Source organism: Exophiala oligosperma (assembly GCF_000835515.1).
Source record: "Exophiala oligosperma strain CBS 72588 unplaced genomic scaffold supercont1.8, whole genome shotgun sequence".
In the NCBI taxonomy this organism is placed as follows: domain Eukaryota; kingdom Fungi; phylum Ascomycota; class Eurotiomycetes; order Chaetothyriales; family Herpotrichiellaceae; genus Exophiala; species Exophiala oligosperma.
Window position 1 is genome coordinate 1,708,769 of NW_015622825.1, and position 26,361 is coordinate 1,735,129.

At 50.8% G+C, this 26,361-nt stretch overlaps 10 protein-coding genes across 10 annotated transcripts; 2 read left to right on the top strand and 8 right to left on the bottom strand.

The window, feature by feature from the left end:
• Window positions 1-199: 199 nt before the first annotated feature.
• Window positions 200-1,992, bottom strand: PV06_08550 (uncharacterized protein). The gene has a single exon (XM_016409901.1). It carries the CDS (start codon window positions 1,257-1,259, stop codon window positions 279-281), a length of 981 nt encoding a protein of 326 aa, XP_016260209.1. The 5' UTR covers window positions 1,260-1,992; the 3' UTR covers window positions 200-278.
• Window positions 1,993-2,194: 202 nt separating this feature from the next.
• Window positions 2,195-5,077, top strand: PV06_08551 (uncharacterized protein). Its single transcript, XM_016409902.1, has one exon. The coding sequence runs from the start codon at window positions 4,254-4,256 to the stop codon at window positions 4,620-4,622; it is 369 nt and encodes a 122-aa protein (XP_016260210.1). The 5' UTR covers window positions 2,195-4,253; the 3' UTR covers window positions 4,623-5,077.
• On the bottom strand, window positions 2,471-4,007 carry PV06_08552 (chlorophyll synthesis pathway protein BchC). The gene is made up of 5 exons (XM_016409903.1): window positions 3,876-4,007; window positions 3,740-3,810; window positions 3,618-3,686; window positions 2,806-3,553; window positions 2,471-2,740 (listed from the first exon to the last, which is right to left on the bottom strand). Exons 1-5 carry the CDS (start codon window positions 3,913-3,915, stop codon window positions 2,619-2,621), a joined length of 1,050 nt encoding a protein of 349 aa, XP_016260211.1. The 5' UTR covers window positions 3,916-4,007; the 3' UTR covers window positions 2,471-2,618.
• Window positions 5,078-5,498: 421 nt separating the features above from the next.
• PV06_08553 (uncharacterized protein) lies at window positions 5,499-10,086 on the bottom strand. The gene has a single exon (XM_016409904.1). The coding sequence runs from the start codon at window positions 9,572-9,574 to the stop codon at window positions 5,942-5,944; it is 3,633 nt and encodes a 1,210-aa protein (XP_016260212.1). The 5' UTR covers window positions 9,575-10,086; the 3' UTR covers window positions 5,499-5,941.
• A 507-nt stretch (window positions 10,087-10,593) lies between these two features.
• Window positions 10,594-12,348, bottom strand: PV06_08554 (uncharacterized protein; the record flags this gene model as incomplete). The annotated part of the gene is made up of 2 exons (XM_016409905.1): window positions 10,594-10,675; window positions 10,730-12,348. 2 exons carry the CDS (start codon window positions 12,346-12,348, stop codon window positions 10,594-10,596), a joined length of 1,701 nt encoding a protein of 566 aa, XP_016260213.1.
• Window positions 12,349-13,430: 1,082 nt separating this feature from the next.
• On the bottom strand, window positions 13,431-14,833 carry PV06_08555 (uncharacterized protein). The gene has a single exon (XM_016409906.1). The coding sequence runs from the start codon at window positions 14,581-14,583 to the stop codon at window positions 13,573-13,575; it is 1,011 nt and encodes a 336-aa protein (XP_016260214.1). The 5' UTR covers window positions 14,584-14,833; the 3' UTR covers window positions 13,431-13,572.
• Window positions 14,834-15,749: 916 nt separating this feature from the next.
• On the top strand, window positions 15,750-20,949 carry PV06_08556 (uncharacterized protein). Its single transcript, XM_016409907.1, has one exon. The coding sequence runs from the start codon at window positions 15,899-15,901 to the stop codon at window positions 17,582-17,584; it is 1,686 nt and encodes a 561-aa protein (XP_016260215.1). The 5' UTR covers window positions 15,750-15,898; the 3' UTR covers window positions 17,585-20,949.
• PV06_08557 (uncharacterized protein) lies at window positions 18,545-20,605 on the bottom strand (the record flags this gene model as incomplete). The annotated part of the gene is made up of 2 exons (XM_016409908.1): window positions 18,545-19,450; window positions 19,526-20,605. The coding sequence occupies 2 exons, from the start codon at window positions 20,603-20,605 to the stop codon at window positions 18,545-18,547; spliced, it is 1,986 nt and encodes a 661-aa protein (XP_016260216.1).
• An 86-nt stretch (window positions 20,950-21,035) lies between the features above and the next one.
• Window positions 21,036-22,880, bottom strand: PV06_08558 (uncharacterized protein; the record flags this gene model as incomplete). Its single annotated transcript, XM_016409909.1, has 2 exons — window positions 22,047-22,880; window positions 21,036-21,993 (listed from the first exon to the last, which is right to left on the bottom strand). The coding sequence occupies exons 1-2, from the start codon at window positions 22,691-22,693 to the stop codon at window positions 21,036-21,038; spliced, it is 1,605 nt and encodes a 534-aa protein (XP_016260217.1). The 5' UTR covers window positions 22,694-22,880.
• Window positions 22,881-23,654: 774 nt separating this feature from the next.
• PV06_08559 (uncharacterized protein) lies at window positions 23,655-25,618 on the bottom strand. Its single transcript, XM_016409910.1, has 4 exons — window positions 25,396-25,618; window positions 25,000-25,347; window positions 24,492-24,948; window positions 23,655-24,445 (listed from the first exon to the last, which is right to left on the bottom strand). The coding sequence occupies exons 1-4, from the start codon at window positions 25,502-25,504 to the stop codon at window positions 23,779-23,781; spliced, it is 1,581 nt and encodes a 526-aa protein (XP_016260218.1). The 5' UTR covers window positions 25,505-25,618; the 3' UTR covers window positions 23,655-23,778.
• Between the last annotated feature and the right edge of the window lie 743 nt (window positions 25,619-26,361).

Consider the following 26,361-nt stretch of genomic DNA (forward strand, 5'->3'; position numbering starts at 1 on the left):
ATCAGGTCTGTCAGTCATGGGTCAAATCGATCAATCAATCAATCGATGGGGACAGGGTGATGGTGTTTGATTCGACGACGAGGAATGAGGTAAGACGTTTGGTTGTTTCAAGTCCAGAAAACTTGATGATCATTGTTTCTGACGGTGATCAATGATGTTCGAGGATGACCCAAGGTCGATGATGATCAATGATGTTCGAGGATGACCCAAGGTCGATGATGATGATCAAGGTGTCATGACCACTTCGCGGTTTGTCATGGTTCATGCATGCCTCAAGTCTAAACTTGCTGGGGCTGGATTTGAGTCTGAGTCTGGTGAGGTTGAAGAGGTGGGACAACACCAGCAGCGACAGCCTGTGCATGATCGTTGTTGTTGTAGATCTCGGCAGAGTCAAAGGTGATGCCAGAATCCTCCAGTCTGGCGTCGAGGTGGCCGAAGCAGCGGTTTCTGGTCTCGGTCATCCAGTTGTCGACCCTCCGGGTGACGTGGGGAGGTTGAGGGAAGTATCTCGCCGACATGCCCATTTGGCGGGTGAAGATGTCGCTGTTGTACTCTGCGGCGGCGCGGGACTTGGCGATGCGCTGGGTCTTGCGTCGGGCTGATCTCTGGCGGATCTCGCGGAGTTTGTTCTCGCAGTGTTCGACCATGGCGACGAGCTTGGTGTGCTGGTTCCAGAAGTCCTTGCTCGTCTTGAAGGCGTAGAGCTCCTCGGCGGCCTCGTGGCACTGGAGGCGCAGGCGGGACTGCTCGTGCTGGACGAGCTGGGCGAATTGGTAGCGGTCGATGAAGCCAGAGACGCAGAGGTTGCTGGCGGCGGTCGGGATGGTCTGGGTGACCGACTCGAGGAGGGCGTCGTCGTTGCGGTCGATGAGGAGAGCCTGGGTGAGTTTGATCCAGGTGTCGAAGGCGCACTGCTCGGCGAGGGCGATCAGCCAGTGACCCTGGAGGCGGAGCAAGTCTTTGTAAAAGTCCATCATCTTGACTCCGTGGGGAGTGCACATCAGGTATCCCCGCATGGCGGCGATGGCGGTTCGCATGTTGTCGTACTCGACCACGGGGCCGGGCTCCTTGGTGGAGAGGTATCCGATGAACGGCTTGCTCTTGGTCACCTCGGACAAGGGGAGTGGTGCCTTGGTGGTGACGAAGAAGGTGAGGTTCTGCTTGTTGTTCTCATAGAGGACCTTGAAGCACGGGTCGAGAGTGAGAGACGGGGTGGTTGCCTTTCGGAAGGGGAGGGTGAAGGTAGTGGTGAGAGACATCTTGAGAGATATCACACGTAAGAGGTGTTATGGGGAAGATGGATATTGGGTAAGAAATTGATCGAGAGAAGAAACAGTAGAATTGTTACGAATCTGAGTTGTTGGTTTGGAATCTTAGTCAAGCGTGATGTTTGTTATTGAGAGAGAAGAATGGTATTGGGGAGAAAAGAAGAAATGGAAAAACGAGGGACGGAAGAGGTATTTGTACTTTTCCCATTGACCGGCTTTCCAGAAAGGCTGGGGCAGTGAGCGGCAGAAAACAGAGATTTTCTTTCTGGCGGCAGTGATGGTGAAGATGAAAGTTCACTTTGATCAGGCAGTGTGAGGGTGTTGAGGTCGTGGTGGACGGTATGCAATGAGGCTATGGAAAATTTTTGAAAGGCCATATCCCAACCGTTTCGCGTTCAAAAAGTCTCATTTTCGATCATGATGATACATCTCATCCTGCGCTATCCAAAGGTATCCTTTTTGTATTCATTTGATGCCGTCGCTGTGGTCTTTCATGGTGTTGAGGCGGAATACTCATCTCATCCCGACTTCAGTGTCGAGTGAGCAACACCCTCAAAACATTTTCCCCAGTCCGCCCCACACCCAAATGCAGGGTCCTAGCGGAGGAGATGTGTTCTTTTCAGTTTTTCTGGATCCCGATGATGAGTGAATCTGAGTGAGTACAGCACGGGGTCTCGCGTTCTGAGAGAGAGAGAGAGAGATGCTGCAACACCGCCAAAACGTGGGATACAGCAGCAACGCTTCCTCTGCGAAGCATCAATTACCGATATTGACCCGGCTCGCTATGCGACTCCCTACCGTCATTGGATTCTTGACAAGTCATTCTTTAAGGTCCTCAGGAGACCAAAGGAGTAAATGATCGAGTCCTTGGAGCTGAATAATCGCGACGACGCATCTTATTGACCGAGCACCAAATCTGATGAAGTGGGTTGTTCCATCACACCACCAGGAAACGCGATTGAATTGTATTTCATGGAACTCTTCTAAAAGTCGACTTGAGCACCTTTGGACCACATTTTAGGTCAAGAATGTTGGACAGAAGAGCAACACGTACGTCGTGAAACGAGGAGGATGGAATGAGGTCGGAGACTTTGGCCGACGAATTGAAGTACGGACCAAGTCATTGCAACATGTGCCTCTCGGCTAAAGGGGGGAACGAGACGAGGACAATCCAGAACAATTGACATTAGATGTGGTTACACCAGTCAAACTCGCTTCTTTTTCCAATCTACCCTTTCTACTTAATTTTCCTCTGCTCACTATGTTCACAGATATGGAGGATATTACACGACTTTATGCCAGGCTGCGTCGAAATGACGAGGTTGTCACCGCATTCCTGCCCATTCCACTCTAGTCGAACACGATCGCGGCCTTGATGGCACTCTTGTTCTTCATTGCCTCAAGGCACTCTGCCCATTGTTCCAACTTGAAGGTCTTGTTGACAATACCCTTGACCTTGACCTTGCCGGAATCTACCAGAACAGTTGTCAGTCAACAAGTCCACCGAAAAGAGAAGGGGGAAGTGGAGAATACATACCAAGGTAGTCAATGGCGGCGGGGAACTTGTATGTCTCGCTGAAAGACCCGAGGATGGTGATCTCGTCACCGAAGATCTTGGAAGGAGGCCATGTGACGCGGTCCTTGCTGCCATAGACACCGTACACGACGAGCTTGCCGCCTCTTCGGACGTAGTTGATCGAGTCCTCGAGAATCTTGACGCTACCGGTGGCCTCGACGACAATGTCGAATCCGTAGGGGTTCTCGGCCTTGAGCTTCTCGAATTGTGCGCTGGGGTCCTTGCGCGAGAGGGCGACGTATTCGTCGGCGGCATCAAGAGACTTGGCCAGGTCCATCTTGAGACCCTCGGGAGCGGCAATGACGACGTGGCAACCACCGTTTTGTCGCAGCATCTGGGTCAGGACGAGACCCGTGGGCCCCGCACCGAACATGAGCACGCTGGAGCCCATCTTGGGTGAGATCTTGTCCAGACCGTGGGCGGCGCAGGAGGCCGGCTCCAGGAGGGTGGCATCGACATCGGTGAGGTTCTTGATGTTGAAGACCCTCTTCGCCGGGTAGGCACAGTACTCGGCAAAGCCACCGTCCATGGTGACACCGTGGGCCTGGAAGTCTTCACAGAGGAGCTCCTCACCACGACGGCAGTAGAAGCATTCTCCGCAGAGCTCGGAGTTGTCAGCCACCACTCGGTCGCCGACCTTGAAACCCTTGACCTTGGGTCCAAGACCGGCGACGACACCCACGGTTTCGTGGCCCGGGATCAAGGGGAACTATTACGGTGGTGTCAGCACGATGGGCTCCGACATGAGGTCGGGTCTTTTTTGTTCATCGTACCTTGGCCAAGAATTCACCCTCATGGATGTGAAGGTCAGTACCACAGACACCGCAGGCCTTGACCTTGATCTTTTGTTGTCCGTCAGCCAGCTCTTCCTTTTTGTTTTGCGGTCTACACATACCAGGACATCGTGCTCACGGAGCTTTGGGAGAGGAACCTCGACGACGCTGAATTTCTCCGGCTGGTCGTACTCTGTTTTGATGTGGTTAGTTCACACACTGCGAACAACAACAGCTTCATTCGAGGGGTGGTCATACTCAACGCCTTCATCTTGGTGGGGAGATCTGCAGAACCCATGTTGACGGTTGAGAATCTGGACTAGGTATTTAGTATGGGTAAGAAGCAAAGATATGAGATGTTCGAGTATATATGGGTAGGATCGAGAGTAGTAGATGTTGGAATCTGTTCTCAAGAAGAAAATAAATACAACACCGAGGGGCAATATTTGCGGCCAGCTGGTGCTTTTGGCTTTTCTGGCGTGGGCGTAAACGATGATGCAGCTGTTGCGGGGCACACCAACAAAGCGGATTGTTTTTTGGGTCGTGTTGGGGCCCAGACACAGAACGACTTTCTCTATTACGGAGTTACTTGGTTTGCTCCAGTACAACTAATAAACCACCTATTGTAGGTACCTTATGTACGGAGCCCCCCAAGGAGTGAGAGAGAGAGTGAGCCACAGATCGATCCCCGGGGGGGTCAAACTTTGCGCGGTACCAACTGTTACTAAGTACGTGCTTCCCTCCGTCCCCGTCAACCTCATCACATTATTATTGCATCGCCGCTACTCAGTGATTCTCGCAGCATCGAAGCTCCCGAAATATCATCGTGAGATCACCATTTCGGTATCTCTGACCGAGGATATCATGACCCTTAGTTGTCGTTTCACTCGCTCGATCTGTACGATCTGTACGGCGTCCGTTATCTCTCTCACGCTGTCCAACCAACAGACTTTTGCCCAGCACTTCTTTTATAGTCCCTCCGCGAGCAGCTGGGTAGGCGACTGACTAACTAAACTTGATGCAGGTCTATCTTCCCTTGATGCGGCTTTCATGCGCCTTCACGGAGGAGCCACAGGGGGACCACCCATTCAACTACCGTACCCGTCACAGTAGTTGTCGTCTACTGAGTATTCCGTATGCAGTATCAAAATGTCGGTGAGGCTCCTTCAAAGTATGGAGTAGCTAGCTGGCAAACCTCGATCGACCATGGCGCACAAAATATTTTGTTTTTCTTCGGCCACGATGTTCGACTTGATACCGTCATTCGTTCGCCGTCCCACTGCGAGTACCTTTTAGTCGTTGTGATTGAAAACGAATTGTCTCATGTCTTGCACTTGTACGGAGGACGTGGCACACCTCATGTGTGAGACATGGACGGAGTACTTGTACAGTAAAGCTCTCCGCCAAAATTTTTGTGGGTTTGCCAAAGGCTTTTGGAAAAACCCGTTGAAACAATGACGTCGATGCTTCTCATACCCTACTTTAAGTACAAAGTACCTTCTCAGTAAAAACATTGGACATTGCGCGCGCCAGCTCTACTGTACCTACAGAGTCGAGTAAGCTCCATATGTGTACGGCAGAAGAAAAAGATACGAAAACTACCCACGACAACACGTCGCCAAAAACATCCCACGCGCCTACGGACTAAGGTCACCCACATTTTCATGGGACCCTTTCTGATGGAATAAACATACGGTGAGAGCATCCTCAACCATAGGACAGTCAGAAAGGAAAAACAACAACAAAAGAAACAACCCCCAATATTTCCGCGCCCGTGTGACAATGGGAGCTTTCTCGCTACTATTCTTCGTTGCCACTGCACATCAGTCGAGGGAACAGATATTCTGCTCTTTTTGGATATTGATGATACATAATGATATCCATCTTTTGTATCGAGGACGAAACCTCGTCTTTTCGACATCAACATGGGTTCTCTTCCCTTCTGGATATCCAAAGGTGGGCATTTTTTTTTCTCATAGAAAAGACTATCGTTATCCTGATGACTCTCGAATCTTTTTCTCTCTCTCTCTTCTCTGGCTCTTATAGCAGCACTTCGAAACGCCTTGCTTTCATGATCCCCCATGCAATGCCATGCCATTCCATGTCAATCGCGGGCTTAGTCAAATACTAATCAATACCCATACCCATGCCAATGTGAATCTTTCCCCTACCTCGATATGCCAACTTTTCTTTCCAGCTCCTTCTCTCGTCGGTTTGGACCCCAAGGCGAATCCAACCTGGTCAATCCCAAACCCTTTGTCTTATAGTCATTTCAATCATCGAACGCGTTGGCGTCACCAGTCGCCCGCAAGCCTCTGATTTGGTTACTTCAATCCAAACCCTTCACTTTCCGTAACTGCCGTCCAAAGCTTTTGTTCCAATTTCTGACGACTGCTATATCTGTACAAGCTCAAGGTGTTGAAGCATGTCCTGGCAATTGGAAACCTCTCGATGCTCTTTCTAGGCGGCCCCCGGCCAAGACCGTCAACCTCGTCCTTGAGGCGGAGCAACTGAATGCGAATGATCAGGTTCGTGGCCCCCATGGCCGGGATGCGATCGCTGCCCGTTATGAAAGTCAATATCTTTCTCTGGTCGCCTGGAGTCGCTCGCCCAAAAAAGTCCCAGAACCAGATGACCTGGGGCTGTTTGTCCGGTGGGCCTTCATTCTTGGACCATCCTTCATACGTGGCGACTGCACGAAGACTAGCAATGTCCAGCGGCTCATCAGAACCACGTATCAGTAATTCAATTTCCTCAGGTCGGAATAGCGACAGCGCGTTGCCTCCACAGACAGTAAAGAAGCCGCGTTTAAAGGGCTCATATTGTCGAGTGACCGATGTATCGAGGAGATAATGGATGTAGAGATCCACAAATTCTCTCCGGTTGGAGTTTGTCACTGGTCGTTTCTCCCCGCCAGGACACAAGGGAACCCGGATGACCTCGCCATATCGCTCCATTTCCACAACGAAATCTCGATAAAACGTCTCTTCAACATCACCTTCAAACTCAAGAAGTTGCCGCAACCCTCGTGCAAGTGCTGGGCGGAATTCTGCCAGGTCTTCCAAAGTGTAGCTGTGGCCGACCCTTGTGGTAGATGTGAGTTTGTCCCCTGTCATCGGAGCGGACGCGAGCATCTTCTTGAAGACGAAAGGAGGAAATGCGATATCGAGGATGGTCGAATTGTATATCGCCAGGCCCAAGAGTACCCCGACTAGGAAGAATTGTTCCGAGGATTCGAAGCAATAAGGGTTAAAGTAACAGAAGTGGGAATCGTCATCGTATACGAAGAGACCGTGGTTAGGATCGAAAATCTCCCGTACCAACAGAAGAAACCATTCTTTGCGAAGTCCTCCAGCGTCAACGCCCTCCTCTCCTTGAAAGTCGATGCGTAGGCCCTTCTTAATGTCGCTGCCACCAGAGCCTACGACCTCGGAAACATTGCGCAGGCTGTCTTCGACCAGGCATTCTCGTCGGACCTTCAGCACAAGGTATTGGCTGACAGCCCTCCTACTTAGGATGCTGTCGAAAAAAGCCTCCTTTGCCTTGAGTTCCATTTGCCTTCGAGCATCGTGTTCGAGGATGTGGATTTTGGCATATATGCTGAGGAAGAACGGGTACTGGCAAAAGGTGAATTTGGTCTTGGTTGTCTCCCATGTCTCAAAGTCAGCAACCAAATCCGCATAGTCCAGCATTGTGTTGTAAAAGTTGCTAATTGGTACGATCTGACCATGACGGTTTGCTTGATGTCTAGCATTCTGACCCGGACTCTGATGCCTTTGATCGTGGGTATTGTGTGCATCCTTTTTTCGAGCTGCATGTCCAATGTTTGCTTGAAACAGGAGAGCCATCACCCTTGCTGCTGCACGAACCTGCCAGTCTTCTCCATACAAGGCGAGTTTAGGCTTGCCATCGTTGTCGCCCCCTGATGTAGACGACGCTCGACCCCCTAGAGCTGCGTGGATTTGAGACGCATGTTGCATCCCACTGCCCGAGAAACTGGGAACAAGACCAGCGGTAGGATTGATCGGCTCGTGCGTAGGACGCTTTTGTTGCCGCGACAAGCGGTACGTGACGAAACTTCCAACCAGCTCCACGGTACGTTGAAAATGGCCATCAGAGTATTTGGCAAACCAAGAAACAAGAGACTGATGTATTTCGTTGGGCAAATTAGAGAGAAGGCCTAGAATGCGCTTGATGATTCCTGAGTGATGGCCAAGACTTCCAGGCCGCCGACCAGAGCTCGGATTACGTCTGGCTGGGGAGCTTCTAGCTCTATCTTCATTTGATCGGCTCGCCGCCGTAGGTGGATGCGATAAAGTTGTACCGAACATCTTCCCAGCTTCCAGTCTTTGCGGAGTTAGCAGTGGGTTTGAGAGCAATATCAAAAGAAATCGACAATCTTCTGGATGCTTCAGAGGCTGTCGTGGCCGTTTCAGTAGATTCTCGGTCATTTTCAATAAGCTCCGGTGGAGATGGATACGAGACTCGATGATGTCTCGCTGCAGACTCTCGAGAGGTATCGACTGGCAATGTTGTTGCACTGTGCCTTCTGTGTGGGACTTCATTTCATTCCAACTCTGCTCCCATCCCTCACCAGCATATATTATGCAACGATACCACTCGGCGAGCTCTAACCAATTGATCCTGACATTTCGTGAACTATTGGAGCCACGCACTTTGTCCGGAGAGCGATCTCGGTGATGTGATGCGTCTGATCGTCCGCCTGGTGCTCCCAGCCACCAAGATCCATTCTCAGCGACATCTCCTAAGAGCAAAGTTTTGGCATCGAGATCTGACAGGAAAACTTCTGATTCAAATTGCGGAGCAGATATCGGCTCAGACATTTGTCGTCTTTGCTGCGTGCTCGAACCTGTTCTGGGCTTTGGCTCGCCCTTGGACTCCTGGGGAGGTCTCGGGGTAAGAAATGAGTTGTTGAGATTAGCGCACCCGATGAAAGAGTTAGCTACGTAATTCTCGACCATACGGAAGATGTCATTCGTCATTCCAGGGGTGTTGCACGCTGCGTCACGGGCGCTGCTCTCCGGCAGCCGAGTTTGCGCTGGAACGGAGCTTGAAAATGGATCTGATGCCTGACCTTGAACAAATGGAGATAGACCATTTGACTTTGATTTGAACGTGGTCAAGGTCGAGTCCGAGGGGCTTCGTGGTTTCGTAGGGGGTCGCGGTGAAGGCGGAGGAGAGTCTACATCATCCTGAAGCTGTCCAAAGAGAGCTCTTTCTGGAGGAGTTCCTGCTAGGAGAAATGATTCTTCAGGTGGTGAGTGGGCTTGAACTTCAACCGCCCGCTCTTGTTCGAATTTTGGTTCGAGAAGTCGCTCGAGATATTCCCTCATACATCGATCAATAAGTGATCTTGTTCTGTCCAGGGACAACGGCATCGATCGGCGAGGTGGGCCAGAGACGCTCGCGCCATCAGCTGCTTCTCTCTCCGGGTTGAACTCGAGATCGTTGATTGTTAAACAAGTAGTACATCGGAACACTTTGAGCCCTTGAGGCCAGCGTACAGTCGAGTCACAGGTCATGCATTTCCCCGTCACAGGCTGTCGATCCCCGCGATGCGCAGCGGCTTCAGTGGTGGGAGGCTTGGATCTATTATCCTCCTGCCGGTTGTCCTTGCTACCACTTGCTGTGACCTCGGGCTCTCCCCGTGCGTTATGCTTTTTCTCAGATCTCTTAGAACCAAATATCGAAGGGAATGGGTGACTGAACGACCGGTTGTGGCTGGGTTTGGACGACTCCGGCTCCAGTTGGCCGGGGACAGGCTTTCTCCGAAGGCTCGGGATCTCGTAGGTCTCGATCGAAGCAGAGGCGGGAGGTGGAGGAAGGGGACGGTTCAGGTCGGTGGTGCTCTGCCGGTCCTCGTTCGGGGTCAGGTGCGTTTGGATGTTTCGTGGCACCGAGCGCCCTGCCTTCTGATGGGAGGGAACAGGCGCCATGAAGGAGTCGGAAGCCCTCAGACAAGCCTTCGTCGGGTGGTGTTTGTACTTTTTGAGGTTCACAGAGCCTCTCTTCGGCTGGGCTACGCGGACCCCTTGTTGAACGGGCTGCAATTAGCGCAAAAGCGTAGGATGAAACCCGAGCCCAGTTGAACAAATGGTAGATGAGGATCGTCTAAAGAAATGCATCCGCCCCCAAGCAGTCAATCACCTGGAATAGTCTCGCAGCCTGGATGGTCGACAAGACCGAGCATATTGTCTGTCAACCGGTGCAGACACTGCAAGATGGGCAGGCAGGGACGAGGGGTAAAGATATTTGACTATGGGAACGGGATTGAGATAGAATCGAGGGCTGCAAAAAAGACGTCGCAGCAGCCCTCCTCACTGTTGTTGTTGTCGTCGTCGGCACCGCCGATGAGGGAAGTTTGAGAGATGGGGTGATCTACAGAACGAGTTCGGGTCGTGGTCAATCCGTCGTTGTACTGTAGTACTCGTACAAAGGGCAGTTTGACCTGCGGCGTCGATGTGAGGCACACGCCAAGCTGGAGAAACAAGGACAGGGTCTTCGGCTGCACAGTTTTAGGCATGGCGGCCTCTACTGTTCGGGATATTTCCAGGGGCCTCTAAGGTCTACCAAATGCATTGATGCTTGTGCGACAACCTAGAGAACTCCACCACATGGGCGCTAGCCTCTAAACATTCCCCCCTCCAGAGCCCTTCCACGGGTACTTTATTCGCCTAGAAAGCTTCGAGCGGCCTCAGACAGGTCCCCGTAGCTATTTTTGGAGCCCACTAAATTTGTTAATCAGAGACCAGGTGTTTGATCCCACCACCCGCAGCAAGAATATCTACCTCACTATCAGATGAACCTCTCCAGCATACTCCGTACGGCCCGTGTGCGTGACTGTCCAAGCTCCATTCAAATTCCACCAACCCGACCTCGACATGAGACATGTTCTCATGCTAGGCGGTAACGAGGCAATGGATCTGGGTACGAGCATCGACGAGTGAATGCTCACTCATCCATCGAGGTTATATTCAGCAACAAGCTTGTCTCCTGCCGTGAGACCAGTAAGGTATGCCGTCGTCTGCGTGTGACAGCTGTAGCATAGACGTCAGTATGTTCCACACCAACGGGACTTTTTCGAGACTTACTTGACGACGATGGGAATGACGCTCATGTCTACAATGCGGAGATTTTGTACACCAAAGACTTTGAAGTCGTGATCCACCACTCCCTCAGCTTCGGTCTTGCCCATCCGTGCTGTACCCATCATATGCCAGGTGCTGCCAGATGATTTCTTCCAGAATTCTACAATATCCTCGTCCGATTCACTCTTGGGGACCACGGTCGTGGCAACAGTGTCCTTGCTGAATTGAGGACTCTTGGTCACTCTCAGTATCTCCCGCGTGGCCTCGATAGCGGCGCGTCTGTCGTACGGGTGGGAGAAGTAGTTGGGGTAGAATAACAATGGCTCTCGGGGGTCGGACGACTGAAGGACCATGGATCCATTGGATTTCATGTTGAGGAGAAAGACAAAGATCGAGGTGCCCGCTGGCGTATGTTCAGGATCGAGAAGATGAGGAACATGCACACCGTTGACAAGATACTCGTAATGAGGTATTGTCGGCTTTCGCAAGTGCTCTTGTTCTGCTGGCGACAAGGCTTGAAACTCAGATGAATCATACAAAGCTTCCAGCTTCTCATAGCCCAGACCCATTGCACATGCATACTCTGCCAATGGTCCTGAACCGTCCCTTTCCCATTGAACTCTGGCGGCTGCTTGCAACTCCTTGCTGGCGTAAAATTCCCGTCGCTTGGACGTATGATCGGCCCGGTCGTATGATAACAAGACATGATGGTGGTCCTTCAGATGTTGGCCAACATTCTCATTCGCCTTCAAAACAGGGATATTGAACTTGGTCAATTGGTCATGGGGACCAATGCCCGAGTGCATCAGAATTCTAGGAGTATCCAGACTACCACAGGAGAGGATAATCTCCTTCTTGGCACGAATGGTCATGCCCGCAAAGGTTTCGATAGCGGTCGCCTTCGTGCCGTCAAAGACCAGGCGACGGACTTCGGTATCTGTCAAGATATGCAGATTGTCTGGTGCCCCGACTAATGCATCGGCCGAGGTGGAACGGACGCCGTTGTACGCCGTGTTTGTACAGGCGGACAGGCCTATAGGATCACCAGAATTGTGATCTGGGTTCACCTTGGAGCCATTGTCGATCCAAATATCCATGAGATCCTTTACAGACTGCTCCCAGACTCGAGGAAAACCCGTGTGAATGGGACCAGTGTGACCGTGATCTTCTGGCCGCGGATTCAAGTACTTTTGCACGTCGCCCGGCACATCTGGTGGAACACCATGGTACGCTTCGATCCTCTTGTATCGCTCCTTAGCATTCGTCCATTTCCACGCCTCATCACCAACAACACGAGCAATCTCGTCATGGTCTTCTTTGGGACCGATCGTCCAGCAGCAGAAGTTGATAGCGGTGCTGCCTCCGAGGCCTTTGCCACGATCGTAGTCGACAATACTGCCGTCGAAGCCGCTGATGGGAGCAGATTTGTACGACCAATTTTGTCCTGGAACCATGCGATGTAGCCACCTTTCTGCATCGATACGAACAGACTTGGAGTCATTCTTTCCACCCGCTTCGACCAGGAGGACCGATGGAGACCTTTTGGAGTGTGCCAAACGCCATGCAAGGATGGCACCTGCTGCACCAGCTCCCACAACAATGAAGTCGTAGTTGTCTGACATGACGAAATCGACAAGAGTCTGTTGCCCCGACTAAATTCCAGGGTATTCGCCTAGTAAGAGGAAACGAACGTCGGAGGGACGCGACTTTGGGAAGTCGGCCGTTTTTAAACTTTATGAAGTGAGCCACATTATATGTATATCTTTTGGCTCATCCACAGACCGTGACCTTAGTCAATGTGATATCAGCATTTGACTGAAGGATTTGGGTTTCTTGGTTGATTTGGTTTTAGGCTGACGCTGAAGCAGTGTTTCCCAGTCGGTGAGACCGTGATATGTGGTGCAGGGGTCGGTTCCATGCTTGATCCCATCATCAACGTCGTGGTGACCAGGGGTTTCATCCAACGAAGTAATCACGACAGCTGGTGATCATCATGCCTTGAACAAGCGATCGGAATGGAGCGTCTCATTGTGTAGACGTGTTTTACAACTAACACGGAACTCCAGGTTTTCAGCGTCACCAAACTACCGTACCGAGAAGAATGGAGCAGTGTTGGGTGGACTCTGATCATCCATCGCACGACCCCGAGGAACGAGAACTGTGGTGTGGTCGCCAAAAGAGGACTACTATTTGCTACGGGGAGAGCGATTAGCATGTTCTTAGACTTGGGTGAGATGGTTTCATTGGGACTCGGACCTAATATTCTGCAACAGGTGGTTTTTCGATTTCAGACTGCACAAATTGGTTTGCGGCGACTATGTGGAATCATCACACGTTGGCCACGGTGGGTTGATATGCTGGACGTTGTTTGGAGCAAATGCGCGGAGTATCACATAATCATGGGTCGTTCCGTGCACCAGCTGGATAGATGGTGAGAAAGAGAGATCTCTTGGCCTCATCAGCTGCGTCTAGCAGCTTCAAGCTGTGTAATGTCGTGGGGGCGAAGAAAAGGCGTCAGCAAAAGGTATTTGTGTAGAAAGTGAGATGGTCATGTCAGGCACAGGGCGGGTAAATACTTCTTAGGTCGAGTTTCGCCGTCGATATGAGTTCGGTACGTCCGTATGGCTTATTCAGAAATGTAAGAGACGCAAGGACACGGATGCGTGAATGAGTGAATGAATGAATGCCATGCGGAATCTGGTCAGCGGATTTCAAAATTGCATACCTGTTCAGAGACTCTGACACTCTTTGAATGGTTGAAGCCTTGTCAGAATGCCGCTGACAACATGGCCAGCGTCTTAGCTGTGAGATCGTAGAATGTCTAGCTGTTTACCATGGATTTCGTTTCATCCTCTACGTGCCTTTTGTTCTCGAACCATGGCATCGAAACGTGCTTTTCCCAGGGCGTACAATGCCTCCATCAAGGGCATCTGAACACCATGCTTTTTCCCCAGCCGCACCGTGTTGCCAACAATGGCTTCAATTTCAAACAGACGGCCCTGTTGAATGTCTTGGAGCATACTGATGGCTCTGCCTTGGCCAGTCTCGGACCGTCGCTTCGCAATGGACAATTTCTGTTCGGCAACCTTTTCATCAATACCTGGAATGCCGATCTTCTTAGCCAGCGCGATGATTTCCAGCATCACAGACCAAACCAGGTCATATGCTTGAGGAGACGTTCCCAGGAAATCCCCATCGGTGCACATTGAAAGGGCGCAAATCGGATTCCAGGCACCGTTCAACAACAACTTGGACCACCGAGCAATCTGTATATCATCGTGGACTTCAGCTTGTCCACCACCAGCGACCACCAGGTCTGCCAGCCTCGTGGCGGCCTCCTTGTGAGATGGCGGAGCATTGGCAGGAAAGGTCCCGATCTCAAGGAGGTTCAGCATCTCCGGATATTGGATGACGCCCTGATCGGTTTGGGTCGCTGGCATGTACACGGCACAACTCAGCAGAGGGTTGTTCGGATACACTTGTGCAACTTCATCTTCGATCGCGATCCCATTCTGGGCCAGCACAATGGCGGTATGTGGCCGCATCGCCGGGCGGATCATGTCAGACAGCAGAGGTTTGGTGCCCGGGAAAGATTTGCTGGCGACGAAGATGTAGTCGTACGAGACATCCTTGGGGCAGTCTTCGGCCTTTCGAACGACATGTTCGGGACGAAACTTGACATTACCGAATCTCTTGCTGATAAGAGTGAAGCCATCGCGGTTGACCGCATCATAATTCGAGCGACATACAGCTGTCACTCGACATCCGGCACGTTGAAACTGATACAGATGGACTGCGCCTACGCTACCAGCTCCGAAGAGTAGGATGTTAACAGGACTGCCCACGTGTGCCCTCATATCCGACGAGGCGTTGTGCAAGGGACATTAATGAAGGATGACAAGCACGAATTCCACAACATCATCGCTAAGCTGGGAGGGAGATTTGCCGGCCTATGTCTACTAAACTTAGGGCTGAGATCCTGGACCCATTGACCGAGTAAGGAGTATCTGGCCGATCTACAAGATACCCAGGTACACAAGGAGTACCGGTCCTTGTCTGGGACCTTCGAAAGTCGGTGTTATCACCAGGCAGATTTGAGTATCTGAGAGCAGTTCCTCAATACTCACCTCCTCCGTTTAGGACTGGTTTGCCATTTAGAGTACCTGACCGGCGAGGAACCCAACAACTCATTATTAAGCATCTCGGATACGCGCGGATATAGTGGCTTCAATTGGAGCACAACCCTTGAGACACACCAGACTCCATACGACCATCTGACTCGACTATTGCATGAAGGCACAGTACAAAGCCCTGCATAATTGTGTGCTTTGGTAAAGTTTGTCACTAGCAGATTGACGACTTTGAAAGGCGCGGTCGGCGAAACAGGAGACAGTAACCAGGTGTACGCAATGGTCTTTTTCTTTTTTGATTTCACATCGCAGACGGCGATAATTCAAGCGCGAGGTCCGACTTTCTTGTACAATACCGAAGTACAGGGTACGCCAGTCGCAAAATGGACACTCATAATGGCTAGGGGTATCATACGAGGTTACTTCGTAGGGGCCATTGCGAAGCACATCCCATCTCCACCAACTAGCACAAGCATTTGGGATTCGGGCACCAATGTCCGGAGTAGACGTAAGGGATAGCAAAGGATTCCATCCCTTTACGATACTTCAGACTTCGGCAAACCACCAAAACAAAAGACCAATGTACGCAAAGATATCAGACACATGTAAAGAGCCATGGGGACAAAGATGCTCAGCCTCGACCGCGTATTCCACGTGCATGAAGATGAAGATCCCTTTCAGTCTCTCCCTCAACTAATAAATAATATGGGCCTCGGTGTTATGATTCCCAGGAACATGGCATGGCAAGCTTTTTTGGCTTTAACACGGACATAGTGATGAACAGAGACCGGTGCCGGATAGCCGAAACTACCTGGACATGATCGCCCAGGGTATCCAGGAGGGAGGAGGGGCGTATTATTACTAAAAAGTCCCTGGTGGACCAATACGTATGTCGTTGCCCTTTTTTTTTCATTTCTCGAATATATACGTCACGATAGGAGTTGCTGTTGTTGTTTTTCGATGGTGTTTTGCGGTCACTTTCTTTCCTTTTTCCTCTTCTAGTAGAGAAATCGACTTTCTCTTGTCCTCGAGACACCTCACAATGGACGCGATAGAACGAATTCTATCGCGGCCAGTGGCCAAACCATATCGATCCGGGAAAATCGACCCTTCAGCCAGGCCGCATCTCAACGAAAACGGCCATGTCGATTTCGCCCCGGAGGATGTCGAGAACCCCAAACAATGGTCGACCCCACGACGATGGTACTGTACCGTGGTGGCCATCATGCTCGTGGTCAACGCCACCTTCGCCTCGTCGAGTCCGTCGGGTTGTCTTCGAGGCATCGCGGCGCACTTTCATGTCTCGGTGGAAGCCTCTGGCCTCGTCATCACCTTGTTCCTCCTCGGGTACTGTGCAGGGCCACTGATCTTCGCGCCCCTCTCTGAATTCTACGGTCGACGATGGGTGTTCTTGACGACCTTCACCGCCTACAACGCCTTCAACTTCCTCTGCGCATTCGCACCAAACTTTGGATCCCTCCTCGTCGGCCGTCTCCTCACAGGGACGTTCGCGAGCGCGCCGTTGACGAATGCCCCCGGAGTCTTGGCCGACATCTGGGGACCTATCGAACGAGGCAACGCCATGGCCGTCTTCTCCATGATGACCTTTGTCGGTCCGGCTCTGGGTCCCGTGGTCAGCGGGTTCCTCGAGCTCAAGGAAGATTGGAGGTGGAATTTTTATGTTTTGTTGTGGCTCGGTTGGTTCACTGAGGTTCTCATGTTCACCATCCCCGAGACACTACCGTCGGTGGTGTTGATCAACAAAGCTCGAAGAATTCGAGCGACTGGTAACCCGGAACACGCCGAGCTCAAGGCACCTGCGGAAGCCGACACCAGAGAACTGAAGGCCATTTTCAAGATCGCCCTCATCCGACCCTGGAAGATTTTGTTTGATCCAATCTCGTTCCTGGTGGCAATCTACCTCTCCATCGTCTATGTCTTGCTGTACATGCTCTTCACCATCTACCCCATCGTCTTCCAACAAAAACGAGGCTGGAACTCGGGAGTTGGTGAACTTCCACTCATCGGCACGGCCATCGGATCCAGCATCGGCGGTTGCGTCATCTTCTACATCTCATCCCGCGACAAGAAGAAGATGCTCGCCGGCGTGCCTCGCACCCCCGAAGACCGTCTCCCCGTCGCCATGATCGGCGGCATTGGGTTCGCCGTCACCATGTTTTGGTTCGGTTGGACCGGCCAGTACAACAGCATCCATTGGATCGTGCCCACCCTGGCCGGGACCTTCCTGTCCGCTTCCATCATGCTGATCTTTGTCTCCTACCTCAACTACCTCACCGACACCTACCTCATGTACACCGCGAGCGCCATGGCGGCCAACACCATCTGTCGGTCCGCGTGCGGGGCCGCGGCGCCGCTGTTCACGCAGTACATGTTCGACGCCCTCGACGTGGGCCCCGGAGCGTCCTTGATCGGAGGCGTCGCCTGTCTCCTGGCACCCATCCCGTTTGTGTTTTACAAGTACGGGAGGCAAATCCGGGAGAGGAGCAAATTCGCCCCGACTCCGTTGCCGAAGCGGGACGACGAGGAAAAGCAGAGTGACGTTGATGTCGTACGAGGAAATTCGAATTCGAGTTCTTCTGTCAGCATTGAGAGTAGCAGTGGTGCTTCCTCGATTGGACATGAGAGTCCGCATGAACTTGGTCCTGGTGATGAGAAGCCGAAAAATGAAAAGACTGATAGTGACGCGACACCGGAAAAGGACCGGTGAAAAACAAACAGCCTGCGACTCGGTTACGCTGTCGAATAACGAATGCGAATAGAACACACGGGACTAACGAAGTACCCCACTCAGTATATGTATGATCAAGGTGTCCCTGATTGAGCACGGAAACACTTATCACTCGTACGCAACATATTCGGACTTTTTTTGGGCGATTCGGAATGGGAGTAGATTCAAAATCGAGATCGAAAAAGACCTGCTTTTTACCAATCCACTATTGAACAGTCAGTGCTGACCAGCAAATATACCAAGGCCATTAGGAGTACGACGAATATCTATTTTCATTCGTACTCTGTGAACGGACCCGAGTTTTGGGGACGGGGAGCTTCTCCTTGACGATAGTACCCTCAGTAACTACTGTACGGGCACACCACACTTGAGAGATCCGGAATTCAATTTGTCGCAGCACCGGGCGCTGTGCTGTTTGCTGTTCACATACTTCGTAACACGAGAGATTTTTCTCCTTTTTCTCGCTGTGGATACGGGATTAAGGAGTGGCTCGAACGGAGACAATTTACGGATCACACGGACTTTGGTATCCGCTGTCGACGATAGGTTCTGGCTCTGTCCGAGGTCAATCCAAACGGAGTTAACGTCGACGTTGAGAGCAGTATGACATACAGAGTAAAACTGCGAGGCCGATGTCCAGTCAGCTCCGTTGTTTTGCAGAAGTATCACAGAGGACACTCATGGCGAAACAACGATTGGAGACCTTGTTGATGCAAGAAGGCCACTGTAGGAAGTACTATGGAAAAGCATTGAAGTAGAGAATAGTTGGTACCTTGGGAGTGATATTTCACCTAACGTTGGGTCATCGCCCTCACCATCAACCAAAGAATAGAAATATTCAAATACGCATGCTTTTGTACATTCCTCGGCCATTGTCGCAAGTACTCGTCGTGATTTACACCATGTATTGAGACCGTGGACCTCTGTTTCTCAGGTTCATCAAAGTCCCGTCCACCATGTCCCATTGTTTGTTTCTGCATCCGTATCCCAGACCAACAACGAACTCGAGTTTCGTGGTCTACTGGGCCACACATCTTTCAACCCGTCCCAGACCTGAAGTGGTCCAGAGTAAGTCACTTCGACTCCCTTGGAGGCAAACAGGCCCACCCCCGTACTGTCCAGTCTGCTAGGATAGACCCTGGTCGTCAGAGCGAAACGATCATTGACAAAGATTTCGACCAGTGATCCGTCCACGAACACATCGAATGTGATGGTTTCAGGAACGGCGACGCCGGAACCGGATCCGGTTTCGTCGTGAGTGATGACGTTGTATGGTTCGAAAAACCCTAGGTACGTCGTCTTGAGAAATTCTGGGATGGTCGAAGATTTCTTCCTGTCGCATGCAATCGTCGACGTCGTGGGGTCATGGTATATCGAAGTGTACTCGAGGAAATCGGGAGACGCAAGGATTGTCAAACCCGCTCTACCGGTCGTGCTGGCGACTGTGAACGAAATTTCGTACGAAGATGAATTCAACTTGTTCAAAAGCATCATAGACCCGGAGCCGGCACCGTTGCCTTTTATTGTGTTGTTGTCGTTGTCGCCGCCTACGGTATGGTTTGTGGCGTGAGAACCTTCGCGGAGACCGGCGACGACATCCCGGGCAGGTCGGATACCCAGTGTGCGTGCCGTGCAAGTGCCGTTGGGGTTTGACGTGTACACCGAACTACTGTTTCTCATGGGCGAAGGTGGTTTGACGTTGGGCGTGTACAAAACAAACAGTTCTCGAGGGATTGACAAGGCCCCTTGATACCCCTGTTGAACGATCCCAAAGTTGTTCATGTCTTCTGGTGACCAACCTATCTGAATGCGACGGTCACGTTTGGTGTCGTTGAATGATGTTACCTTGAGAGACTCCAGTATCAGAACAGCACACATACAGAGAGATCATGGCGCTTTTCCCTCATCATTGAGACTCACAGCGTAGAGATTACCCCAATCCACCGCACCCATCGATACCGGTTCGAATGCAATGGATCCATTCGGTCTGGCACTGACAACCCCTTCATTCCAAATCGACCAAGTCTGTTCATGATAACTTCTATCGCCTCCTTGTACTCCAGAACTGAAGAACCAGTGGCCATCAAGATCGAAGAAATTGGGAACTTCAAAATTCCATCCCCAATTACCCACCTCGTACGGCCGACCGAGGGAAGTGTTGCCATTGGGTTCCCACAATGCTCCCAGGAAAGTCCAATCGGTCAGGTTCGACGCTAGTGCGGTGTACAGAGGTGCTCGGGGCCCAACGTCGCCTATCCCGGAACCAAAGACAGAATAGTAATGCGGCTCGGAGTAGTTGAGCATGCGATCCAACTCCGGCGACTCATGAAAGAAAGGATCTCGGAACCCGGTAACGTTCCAACCCTCTGGTGGCTGCGATATCACTGGATTGCCATCGTATTGCGTCCAGCTGAGACCGCCGTCCGTAGAGTATGCCAAACTCTGACTCTCGGTTCCCTTGAGGTACGGTGCGTCCCAACTCGTGGGAAGGCGAGAGACGGAGGTGTAAAAGGCGAGTAGTGTACCGTCGTCGACTTCTCCGGTCAAGTTGACGGGTTGTGCAGTGCCCGTGAAGATTCCGAGGTGGTTGTACTCGCTGGGACCATGGTGGGAGCTGGTCAGATTGGTCGGTCCTAGTGATTGTGCTCGACTTCCTGACCAGGCTTGGGCTGCTGCTTGGGATTGATCGCCAGAGAAGTGGTCGACATCAATCCATGTCACTAGATCTTCCGACGAGGCATGACCCCAAGAGATGTTGCCCCATTCCACATGGTTGACGTGCCACTGGTAGTGCAGATGGTAAAGGTCGCCGACGGGGTCATAGAGTGGTCCACATGGGTCATTCATCCATCCGGCAGGGGCGGAGAAATGTGAGTAAGGACGCCATCGATCGAATAGACTGTTGTTGCTCATCCCTTCAATCATACTTGATGCCAATGTCAATGTCTGGCCATGAGCCATCATGGCTGCAAAACCAATGACTGGTAGAATCAACATCATGTTGAACACCGTTGACGTGATAAAGAGACATTACAGCACACACATTGTCGGATGCAAAGCAACATTCGAGGAGTTGTGAGCGGATGTTCAAGTTGCATTATTGATCGACAACAGTCGGTACACATCATCGTGCATTCGCTCCGTTTGTGGGGATCCCCAGTATGGATCGATCACGAGTAAGAGGTACTTAGGTACCTGTAGTTGGCCTTTTGTCCGTACTATCCATGCACTCTTCCCCGGATGAACTGCGGACATGATGGGAATGAGTTGGGAAACGGAAACGACAATTTGCAAGGCAGCACTGCGCAAAGATCGGCACGAAGTTTTGATAGCATATGTAGCCCATTAATCTTTTTCTTATTAATCTTTGGTACTTAAGACTATGACATGTGTAGCTCTCAGTCCTTGCACTGCTTAGAGCAGGTCCTTCTCAATGTGTGTACACAAAGAATGGGTTCTCCCGATCAGTCTTGTCTGCATAAGCCAATTGCTGTCGTAATGTCTCTTTCTCATCCTCACTCATCGAAGCCAGTTTCTCACGGTTTTTCTTGTTCAGCCGATCATTCCGATACCTGAGCAGCAGACAGATAAAGACCTGCGCAGATAGTGTGCTCATAATAGCTGCCTTTCCACTGATGTACCCTGGAGCCTCTGCGGCTCTGAAGCTTTCAGTACCGGCGATATTGCCAGCACAATATAAGACCAGCGTCAGGGCGTTGACCGTGACCTTCTTCGTGTGTCCACCTAGATTGGAGGCATTCCAGACCAAGAGAAGCATAAAAGCCGAAGTGAATGAATTGGCCAGATACAAAGCAAACAAGAGAGCTCCCTTGCTTTTTGGAACACCGCCAGGGTCAAGGCCGATCATCATGGCGAACGCTGCAATAGTCGGAAGTATACTGACAATCATGACCGAACTTCGATCGTTCCATCGGTCGCTCAACCATCCAACCAAAATTGTGGAGATGGCACCAACGACACCTCCGGGGATGTTTAGAATCAGTGCTTCTCGGGGAGTGTACCCGAAGGTAGTCAACAAGATGCTGGAAAAGTTGGGGATAGCAGTAGGCACGCTCAAGCATACCACGCTTACAGCAATCAACCAAACGCCCGGGTCCTTGAACACCAGCCGTAGTTGGTCTGTCTTGATCTTGGAGTTTTGGGTACCGGACTGGTTGTCTTTGACACGGAGCAAGGTTGCGACCTTTTCAGCATCTGTGAAACGTCTGGCTTTGACCGGTGAATCCGGCAGATAGAGAAAAACGACAAATCCAATGGCGACAGTGGCTAATCCAATGGTGAGAAGAAAGATTCGCCAGCTTGCAAGATGGCCGTTGTCAGAAAATGAGGCTCCATAAGATACCAGACCAGCAAAGATGGAAGTCAAACTAGATAATACAAGTCAGACACATCAATACAACTCAGCATGCGACCAACTAACCTGTTGCAAACGTAGACATAGGAGATCCTTCGTCCCTGCTCGGACTTTTTGTACCACATGGCTACAACAAGAACAAGTGTCGGTGTGACGCATGCTTCAAAGATACCCAGAATTGTGCGACAGATCATCAGACCAGCGTAATTCTGACAAGTGGCATGTGCAGCTAGGACAGCGCCCCAGCACATGATGTTGGCTCCGAGATATTTCCCAAGTCTCGAAATGCGTTGTGAGAGATACTGTGTAGGGAATTCCGCGGCTAAGTAGCCAATGTAGAATATCATGGCCACGTTGGAATAATCCTGACCCTTGAGATTGGTGTCTTCTCGGAGGCCCATGACTGCGGTGTAGCCGATTGTAGTCTTGTCAAGGAACTGTAGGAAATAAGTTGCAATCATACATGGAAGAATAGCCCAGTCGATCTTCCTGAGGAGTTTTTTGGCTTTGGCGTCATCGGCCAGGATGGAGATGGCTTCTTGAGTAACGCCATCGGCATTCGGGTGGTCCCTCAAGAAGGTGAATGCCTCGTCGGCGTCCTTGGGATCAATTTGAAGGGTTGCCAGTGCATCTTCGAGGTGGATGACAGTCTCCTCAACCTGTTTCTCGGGATCGAGATCAGATTGAGGAGCGTGTGAGATCTCCGCAGACATGATGAAGATGTGGTACAGCGGAATGGACACTGTATGTAGCACTGTTCTGTATCTTTCTAACCCTTTCCTCGTGAGGTAGTCTGAGTATGGGTAATGAAGAGGCTTAAGAATGTTCTTGAGAGGCAAGCAAACGGCAAGTGTATAGGCACAACTGCCGTGATCGACATCAACGGAGATGGATCAAGACTCATCTCAAGCAGTTCTAATTGCTTAGATCTGCACAAGTTACCTTGAAGTTGCTTGTCATCCTCCCAGGTTTCCGTGTACTATGCGGGGACTGAACGGGGATTGTGGAGAGTTCGCGGTAGCAAGACTCGTATCATATATTGGTTTGGAATTGTCCCATCGCGCCAGCTTCGTATTAGCGATTGCATATCGTTTACTGGCGAATGGTAAAACACCGAATACAGAGCCAGAGGTATCTGTTATTCGTTTGATAGACCTTTTGCCAAGTATCTTCGTGCCGTTCCCACTGACAAGTGTCCAGGCTGCGGCGAGAATCCACCAATGATGGTGATCGTCTTCGTGAGCATTGCTACCTGCTTCCCTTTCTCCAAAGACGCCGAGAACTTGTCAGAGCTATGTGACAGGATATTTACTTTGGGATATTATAGTGGGATTCATCGGCAGTTCGATATTGTGATCTGATATAGCACAGAACCGGTACGAGTGCTGTACATGTCAGGATGGAGATATGCGGAGGGAGTGGTATCCGAGGTTAACATCATCGACAGAGATGGAGGCGGAGAGGCGATCTCAGTTCCATCTCAAGATCTCGAACCACTCTGGCGAGAATTAGGAATTGGCTGGTGACATGTGTAAACACGACCGATAGTTGTGTTGTAGAGAAGAATGGACAAAGCTTCGGGAATCGATACTCGTATTCGTAGTCGGATTCGTACCTTGTAAAATGCGCTTTTTGATCATACAGAACGCCGAAGAAATCGGAACTACGTTAGATCATTGATACAACAATTTCGAGATGCTCATTTCGGGTCAAAGGTTCACCACATTCCTATTTTGGCCTCTTCCATCTTGACCTTCTTTCATCTTTCTCGCTCACTCTGTATGTATCTCGCTCTCTATCATACATTTCTCATGCCATCTAGCTCAAAATGAATCTGTAACATCAATCTTTCATACCTAAACTCCTCGATAAACCCACATTCTTGAGGGAACATCCACTCTGTCAGCTGCTTTGACAATGAGTCTATCGTTGAGACATTCAGATGCTTGATCTCATTCACCATTTCTACAATCGGCCAAGCTCGTGGATGAAGCTGAACACGTGGCACCTCTTTCTCTGTCATCAAGATCTGCCAGGTCTTTTGTGGCGAGCCTTCCTTGTCGATGTTATGTTGCTCTAGTCGCTCCTGAAGCCTCATCAATTCCTTTTGCCGGTTTCCGGGTGTTTGCACGTTTGTATTGCTGCCTCCGAGGAGTATGTCGAAGGCGAATAGCAAGATTGAGAGCATACTCGTCGACCTCATCATACTCTTCAGTGCTGTCCTTTGATTTGTAGCCGTCTGTACTAATCGCAGAAAAGAGTGTTTCATTAGGCTGAAAGATGCCTCTTGCAGTATGCCAGGTTGGAAGTCCGCCGACGAGGCAAGTCGCTCAATTCTTGCCAGGAAATCCACCAGTCGTGTCAGAGAGCAATGGTAACCAGGATCCACGCAAATCTTGTCAGAAGACGAGCCACCAATCACTCTTGTATCGATGGCCCAATAGCCGGGAAGACTTCCTACGCACCTACAAAGTCAGATTCAGATCCAGAAGAGTATCGATGTGTCCCTACCATGCCACGGACCACATTGCCTCTGGTGGAAGATGATTTAGGCCACCCATATGCGTGATCGATCGCCGCAGCCCGTCGATATGGGTTTGAATACTTTGCAAAGAAGCAGCAGTATTTGCCCTTGTTGACTGTGTGGTCATGTTATCGACAATGTCGAAACCTAGCACGGCTTCATACGTCCACAGGTTGGTCATTGTTAAAATGCTATCCCCGTTGATACCGTCAGACTTCTGGAGTTGCTCTTTGAGCAGCAATATACCTCTCAGCATGAGTGCGATGGTCTCAGAGGTGGGCTGTTGGTGACCTGCGTCATGGTCACGACAGAGACTTGAAATCGCAAGGAGGACTTGAGAAGGAGATTTGCGCTCCAATATGTGACGAGCCATGATCGAGCCTGGCCATGCGATGTTGTCGAAATGACCTGTTTCTGAGACCTGGCCCAGGACATTTCTAAACACTAACGGAGAGTTAGCAAAATGAGTCCCGCAGAGAAAGGAAGCCAACTTACAATAGTCCAAAAGATCCCAACGCTCGTGGCAGATATCCGAGAAGGACTCCAACGTGGATAGCCTGGCCAAGCCATGGTGTGAGAATGTTGAGCACGATGTGCTGAATGCTGTTGGTGAAAAGTCATCCGTTGCAATACTTCCATTTGTCCATTGAGATGCTTGTGGTGACGTGACAGCCGAGCTGGACACGTACGAAGACTCTGGAGAAGCACTAGTGTCTTCCGCAGGCGCTTCAGTGGGTTGTGGTTGTGGTTTCATGTCTTCTCGACGGAGCCACGGAAGGACTCGACTTTGCGATCTCGTGGCCAACTGTTTCTGGCGTCGTATAGTATTCCGCTTTCGCAAAACTTGTGGATGTTAATATGGATGACCTGCAGAACGATCGGACTCCTCACATTCTTTCATGACATGACTTTTATATGTCCCTGGTTGTTTCTCATCTGATATGAAGAGATATTTCGGCACGTACTCCAACTCAGAGGTCGGCATGAGAACGACACTCATATCGTGGAAGACAAATCCTCTACTCGACGAGAGGCGAAATGAAAGTTGTAAGAGAGATCGTAAGCTGGGTAATAGGAGTAACAAGACACAAGAGAACTCCCTGCAAGATCGCTGGGAATATGAAGATGATCATGACGAGTCAGCGTACCAAAATCATACTCATCGCTCTGGTCATGATCCCAATAACGTTTACGAGGTCCGTCATTCGATTTCCAGGGGTACGACGCTCTATCACGCTGGGTTACATGGGTCATCCCATTTTCTTCCTTCGACCCTGCATCTCACCCCGAATTCAGCGACATGGTTCGATGAGATTGGCTGCATCCTCCTTCCCAAACAGGCATGCAGTGTCGACCAATACCGACAGCCGCCGACTGCCGTAGACCTCAAGCTGTTTGGGTGAGAGAGAACGAGCTGAATGCCTCGTGCATCATGGTGCGTACGAGCTCGGCTTCAACGGATCTAGTGCTTACCAACACCCCATACTAGCGCCTTTATTGAGCAAGAATTGTCAGTCTAGACTTAATTGGACTCGAGGTAATTTTGGGACTCGCGGATTCAAGGAGCATGCTACGGCAAAACGATACAGCAGGGTGAGATTCAAAAACCGGGCAACAAAGTGTCTTGTTGGAGGATGATGATTGACTGACCATCGGTGCACGGACCATCTCGTCTACCTGGAGGAGATATGAGACTGCAGCAATCTCAACCTTTGCATGCTGGCAGAAATAGCTTCGTTTTGCCAACTCTCTCCTGCAGTGGTGCAGCAATAGGGCGAAAAAGGCGATGTCTTCCTTGCGGAGCCCGCCTTTCGAGTGATGACTCCGAGTGATGATTCAGGTCTATCTCGACAATCT

What these genes read in the sequence shown, in the direction of transcription:
- PV06_08550 (XM_016409901.1), bottom strand. Translation starts at nt 1,259, where the DNA reads ATGTCTCTCACCACTACCTTCACCCTCCCCTTCCGAAAGGCAACCACC.
- PV06_08552 (XM_016409903.1), bottom strand. Translation starts at nt 3,915, where the DNA reads ATGGGTTCTGCAGATCTCCCCACCAAGATGAAGGCGTTGA. An exon ending in CACCAAGATGAAGGCGTTGA is followed by an intron (nt 3,811 to 3,875) that starts GTATGACCACCC and finishes ACATCAAAACAG; the next exon opens with AGTACGACCAGCCGGAGAAA. An exon ending in CGCCGCCATTGACTACCTTG is followed by an intron (nt 2,741 to 2,805) that starts GTATGTATTCTC and finishes CTGTTCTGGTAG; the next exon opens with ATTCCGGCAAGGTCAAGGTC.
- PV06_08553 (XM_016409904.1), bottom strand. Translation starts at nt 9,574, where the DNA reads ATGGCGCCTGTTCCCTCCCATCAGAAGGCAGGGCGCTCGGTGCCACGA.
- PV06_08551 (XM_016409902.1), top strand. Translation starts at nt 4,254, where the DNA reads ATGTACGGAGCCCCCCAAGGAGTGAGAGAGAGAGTGAGCCACAGATCG.
- PV06_08559 (XM_016409910.1), bottom strand. Translation starts at nt 25,504, where the DNA reads ATGAGTGTCGTTCTCATGCCGACCTCTGAGTTGGAGTACGTGCCGAAA. An exon ending in AAGTCATGTCATGAAAGAAT is followed by an intron (nt 25,348 to 25,395) that starts GTGAGGAGTCCG and finishes AACATCCACAAG; the next exon opens with TTTTGCGAAAGCGGAATACT. An exon ending in GCAATGTGGTCCGTGGCATG is followed by an intron (nt 24,446 to 24,491) that starts GTAGGGACACAT and finishes CTGACTTTGTAG; the next exon opens with GTGCGTAGGAAGTCTTCCCG.
- PV06_08555 (XM_016409906.1), bottom strand. Translation starts at nt 14,583, where the DNA reads ATGAGGGCACACGTGGGCAGTCCTGTTAACATCCTACTCTTCGGAGCT.
- PV06_08556 (XM_016409907.1), top strand. Translation starts at nt 15,899, where the DNA reads ATGGACGCGATAGAACGAATTCTATCGCGGCCAGTGGCCAAACCATAT.